The 6,000-nt window shown below is 39.2% G+C and overlaps 1 protein-coding gene across 4 annotated transcripts in view; it reads right to left on the bottom strand.

Annotated features, from left to right (window-relative positions):
• Nucleotides 1-240: 240 nt before the first annotated feature.
• The window catches only part of BMS1 (BMS1 ribosome biogenesis factor), a 33,450-nt gene continuing 27,690 nt past the window's right edge, over nt 241-6,000 (bottom strand). For all 4 annotated transcript variants that reach the window (XM_055589403.1, XM_055589399.1, XM_055589400.1 and 1 more), the window contains exons 20-23: nt 5,382-5,529; nt 4,683-4,858; nt 1,288-1,449; nt 241-755 (exon numbers count right to left, since the gene is read on the bottom strand). In XM_055589403.1, the coding sequence (XP_055445378.1) occupies nt 525-755; nt 1,288-1,449; nt 4,683-4,858; nt 5,382-5,529 (717 nt within the window). In that variant the 3' untranslated portion in view covers nt 241-524. The remainder of the gene's footprint in view (nt 756-1,287; nt 1,450-4,682; nt 4,859-5,381; nt 5,530-6,000) is intronic.

Genomic DNA, 6,000 nt, shown 5'->3' with positions numbered 1-6,000 from the left:
TATGCACAGCTAACACTAACTTGCAAAACGTGAAGACGTAAAATGTCCATTAGGATCAATGATCAAAGAATATAACATATAACAGACAAAAAACCAAAAATTACATATCCGCTTCTAAAATTTTACCTTAATGCTAAGGAGTCAAGTTAACATTTTTTCCCTCCTGGAAAACGCATCATGAAGTTGGTTGAAAAAGCAATCATCAAGCATTCATCCTTAATGAAAACTACTCAGGCAAAATTAACAAGAAAATATTTTAATACTTTCGTAGCACAAAATTAAACTGAGACAGGTTAAGAGGAATGTGAGGGGATCTAGAAAACCATAAATTATGTAGCTTTATTTTGCGGTAACCTGGATGTTGAGAATGAACAGGTATCCTGTGAGCAGTCTCATTTCTCCTCTCGAAGGCACGGTCTGGGTGATGCCCCGACAAACAGGCTTGTCCAGTCCCCTGACCTGTCACTTACAATGCGAAAACATTCATCACTGTGGGTTCAAATGACAGTCTATCTGTCTGCAGCTCACTTCAACTGCTCCTCAGGCCCCTTTAGACTGGACTTTTGATTTCTTCTTTCTTTCTGACCCTGAATTCGGTAGAGCTTCTTCCTGAGGTCCTTCTGTCGCTTCAGTTTCTCTTCTTCCTCCTTCTGCTTCATTTTGAAGTGTTCTTTGTTGTGGAGATGTCGCTGCTCCTTGGCTTTCTTCATCTTCTCACTGTGCACTGTACTCAGAGCATCCAGCAGTGCAAGGATCTGACAAGGACAAAACCACTGAGCATCAAAATATTCTTACAGCTGTAGCATGCCTTCGTTCTAAGTTTCAGGGATCCTTACACACTGCAGCTGACTGTATCAAAATGAGAATCAATTCATTATCCAAATGAATATTAATCTAGTGAAAACTGATCCTGAACTAGGGAATTATAATTTGCATGGAAATATAAGTAGGAGCACACTGACTTAACAAAATACTTATATAACAGCCTTGACCACAAAACCACCTTTGTTAATCACTCTATGGATACTCTGTACAGCTGATAGAGTGATGTGCCAGCTGTGTGCTTCTTATTCCCCATTAAAATGCATAAGGCAGAGCATGACTAAACAAAAGAAGGGAAATGGATTCTGGCCTTTCTTCTAATTTCCAGATCTAGTGCCCTGAAGTGTCTGACCCTTATCCTTTCCTCATGTAAAGTGAGAATGCAGTAAGAACGCCAAATGTGTTACTGAGAGCATGACTTTCACATCTAAATGCAAAGTACTGGAAGCCATCCATTGACAGTACCTTCCTTTCATGAGGCTCCCGTATGACGGCTGGTCTCACTCTGTCCTTTGGAGTCTTGCCTGCCTTTGCCTGGGTCTTGGGCTTGCTCTTAAACGGCAGGGCCTTCTGCAAGGCTTTTGGAATGTGCAGTGAGTTAAAATGTTTCTTTTGCCTCACAATTGGCTGAAAAAGAAAAAGAAAACAAAGACTATGACATATTTAAATTATGATCAATGCGCACTTAAAATTTGCATGAAATCTTCTCAGTGGATTGATTTTTCCACAAATCAGTAATACCACAGTTTGCTGACCATGAGAAATGAGGACTCAATTATCCATCAAATATAAATCGCTTCAGTGAGCATGCACAGCTACAGAAAAAACAAAGGAATATATAGAATATATATAGAATACATATTTATAATTCTTCCAAGAAATCAACTGTGCAAATTTCTACAGTATGGGCAATGGGATCTTAATAGATTTGATGAAAAGATCCAACCTTTCTGTTAATGGCAAATTCAGGCCTTATCTTTGGAGCACTGAGATGGCTTTTTCTAGCCTGACAAGAATAATAATAGCTTTTCATCTTGACTATCAGCCTCTCTGGATTTAAGGACACAGTTATTCCTCCAATGAAGAGCCAAAGTGCGCCCACCTCTGATTCTCATTAAGAAGTTTATTGTGTTTCTAATAAAAGGCTGATTTTAAAAAGCGAGATTTAAATGACAAATGAAGGCAAAACTCTCTCTACATTCAATTTTCAAGCTAACCAAATTCTATACTTAAATTGAGATGACCAAAATCCTTAACTGCCTCAAAAGTAGTTAGTAAGCTGACAGTTTTGCCCTAAACCTTTACTAAAGTAGACTACATAGAGAATATTTATGCAATATCTTAAGACACTGCCCACAATAATATTCAATATTCTCTGTTTAAAAACCAAAATATTTTAGAATGAAAGAATTCAGAGAAATATCCTTCTCAAAAATAAGTAAGCTCCACAAACTGGACAACAGGTACTATGTCCTCAAGCATATTTTAAGAGCAATTCATGGCAACATGACTCAAATTTTATTAACTATTTCACAGAAAAACTAATGCCTGGAAAACTGTTTCTAGCAGAATGATAAACCAATACCCTGAATTACCCACTTATTACAAAACAATTAAATATCCACCATTAACACAAACAAATCTTTTCAAATGCCTTGTTAAGCTGTGAACAAAATAATGGACATTCTCAGAGACTAAAACCTGAATGAAAATGGGAATTCAGGCAGGGACTGAGAACTTAAGAGTAATGCTCAAAATTCTCCAAGCCATGCGTCAGCAATATGTGAATCGTGAACTTCCTGATGTTCAAGCTGGTTTTAGAAAAGGCAGAGGAACCAGAGATCAAATTGCCAACATCCGCTGAATCATGGAAAAAGCAAGAGAGTTCCAGAAAAACATCTATTTCTGCTTTATTGACTATGCCAAAGCCTTTGACTGTATGGATCACAATAAACTGTGGAAAATTCTGAAAGAGATGGGAATACCAGACCACCTGATCTGCCTCTTGAGAAATCTGTATGCAGGTCAGGAAGCAACAGTTAGAACTGGACATGGAATAACAGACCGGTTCCAAATAGGAAAAGGAGTTCGTCAAGGCTGTATATTGTCACCCTGCTTATTTAACTTCTATGCAGAGTACATCATGAGAAACGCTGGACTGGAAGAAACACAAGCTGGAATCAAGATTGCCGGGAGAAATATCAATAACCTCAGATATGCAGATGACACCACCCTTATGGCAGAAAGTGAAGAGGAACTCAAAAGCCTCTTGATGAAAGTGAAAGTGGAGAGTGAAAAAACTGACTTAAAGCTCAACATTCAGAAAACGAAGATCATGGCATCCGGTCCCACCACTTCATGGGAAATAGATGGGGAAACAGTGGAAACAGTGTCAGATTTTATTTTTCTAGGCTCCAAAATCACTACAGATGGTGACTGCAGCCATGAAATTAAAAGACGCTTACTCCTTGGAAGAAAAGTTATGACCAATCTAGATAGCATATTCAAAAGCAGAGATATTATTTTGCCAACAAAGGTTCGTCTAGTCAAGGCTATGGTTTTTCCTGAGGTCATGTATGGATGTGAGAGTTGGACTGTGAAGAAGGCTGAGCGCCGAAGAATTGATGCTTTTGAACTGTGGTGTTGGAGAAGACTCTTGAGAGTCCCTTGGACTGCAAGGAGATCCAACCAGTCCATTGTGAAGGAGATCAGCCCTGGGATTTCTTTGGAAGGAATGATGCTAAAGCTGAAACTCCAGTACTTTGGCCACCTCATGAGAAGAGTTGACTCATTGGAAAAGACTCTGATGCTGGGAGGGATTGGGGGCAGGAGGAGAAGGGGACGACAGAGGATGAGATGGCTGGATGGCATCACTGACTCGATGGACGTGAGTCTGAGTGAACTCCGGGAGTTGGTGATGGACAGGGAGGCCTGGTGTGTTGCGATTCATGGGGTCGCAAAGAGTCGGACACGACTGAGCAACTGATCTGATGTGATCTGATGGGGTGGGGATGGGAGGAAGGTTGAAGAAGGAGGAGACATATGTATACTTAGGGTTGATTCACAATGTTGTACAGCAGAAACCAACACAATACTGTAAAGCACTTATCCTCCAGTTTAAAAAAAAAGCAAAAAAAAAATTCATTGAGCTGTATACACTTATTATTTGTGTACCTCCTCTCTGTATGTATGTTGAAAGTGAAAGTCACTCAGTTGTGTCTGACTCTCTGCGACACCAAGGACTATAGTCCATGGAATTCTCCAGGCCAGAATACTGGAGTGGGTAGCCTTTCCCTTCTCCAGGGGATCTTCCCAACCCAGGGATCGAACCCAGGTCTCCCATGCTGCAGGCAGATTCTTTACCAGATGAGCCACAAGCGAAGCCCAAGAATACTGGCGTGGGTAGCCTATCCCTTCTCCAGTGGATCTTGTTGACCCAGGAATTGAACCTGCAATGATTTCTGCATTGCAGGCGGATTCTTTACCAACTGAGCTATCAGGGAAGGTGTATGTATGTTAACACTTCAATAAAAAGTTTATTAAATCCTTCAAAAATAACCTTCCACATTGTTTCAATGAGAATAAGTATATTAATGTTTTTAAAAGTAATATATGTGTTTAGTGCCAAGAAGAACAGTTCAAATGAGGTATATACAGTGAAAAGTTTAAGTCTCCTTTCCAATACAGAGAAAATCACTTTTACCACTTTTTCTGTGTTCCTTCCAAAATAGTCTATGAACATAAACAGATTCACTCAAGTTTTATGTTAGACTTTCTACTTGAAAATTCAAACCGCAAAAAACCATTACATACAAAGCTTCTGAATGACACGCATCTACAGAACACATACGCGACTATACCTTATAGAGAGAATCCTTGTTGGCTTTTAGTTTGATGCCATGGGCAAGCCGGAGTTGACCAGTTGTCCGCATTCCTGACCAGGTGTCTTTCTCACCAACTGGTTTTAACAAAGATGTTACTGGGTTATAGAAGGCTGGAACGGAGACAGGATACCAAGTTCTCATGAAGACAATATCTGGAAAGAGAGTGTATTTACATTACCGTTTTCAGGAGACAATTCATATCCATGTTAGTACACACACAAAAAAACAAAATACTCCAAACTTCTCTAGCTGGTTGCATAGTATTTGAAGACAGACTGTGCCAAGTGAACTACTTTTGAATAGTATATAAGTTCTCTGGTTGTTGCCAGGCGCAGTGCACAAGATGTTCCAAACGGGGAGAACTACAACTGACTCCTGTTTTTCTTTTCTTTTGATGTGTACCATTTTTAAAGTCTTAACTGAATTTGATACAATATTACTTGTGTTTTATGTTTTGGTTTCTTGGCCATGAGGTATGTGGGATCTTAGCTAACCCACCAGGGACTGAACCTACACCCACTACATTGGTAGGCAAAGTCTTACCCACTGGACCACCAGGAAAGTCCCAACTCCTCTGTTTCTAAAGATCTAAACTCCCACCTATAATTCACACTGGCTAGAAATCAATACTGAACAGTAACATGCTGTTAAGAACACACCACAAAGGAGATTTACCACTCATCAGCAATTTATCCTCAAATGTGGCCCGGAAAGCTCCTTCTGGAGCCCGGAGCGCCTTCTTGATCTGTCCCCTTATTCCACTGACCGTTCGAATCACAGCACCTTCAAATTTGGCCACTTCCAAGGCAGAATTAAACATTCCCTATAGAGAGATATATATATATATATAAATATTTAAAAAGTATATAGACACAAAGTCAGATATTTTATCTCTTAGTTCATAAATATATCCTTGGTTAAAAAACAGACAATAATTCATTGAAGGGTAATAAAATAATCAAAATGTATTTCCCCTCAAAAGTAGAATTACTAGGTCAACAGGAGTGCAGCTCTATTTTTCCTGAAATAACACCAATTAAGACTATTGTGAGCTCATACATATGCTCATTACCACTATCTTTGTAGAAGAAAGGAACAAATGATGTTTATTGGCTGAACTAGCCTAGATGGCCTTTGCTGTCATCTCACGGAGCTGGACTACAGCTCATATCCTATTACTTATATGTACACACTCCAAAAATAAAGAAAGCTAGACAAATAAATGCTGATGGTTGTATATTACCTTAAGAACATTTTATGATCATCTTAACTCTATATTTTTAACGGAAACAGC

The sequence above is a fragment of the Bubalus kerabau genome, chromosome 1 (assembly GCF_029407905.1).
Source record: "Bubalus kerabau isolate K-KA32 ecotype Philippines breed swamp buffalo chromosome 1, PCC_UOA_SB_1v2, whole genome shotgun sequence".
Lineage (NCBI taxonomy): Eukaryota > Metazoa > Chordata > Mammalia > Artiodactyla > Bovidae > Bubalus > Bubalus kerabau.
Note: the sequence above shows the minus strand (reverse complement) of the source record. Positions and strands in the feature narration are given on the sequence as shown.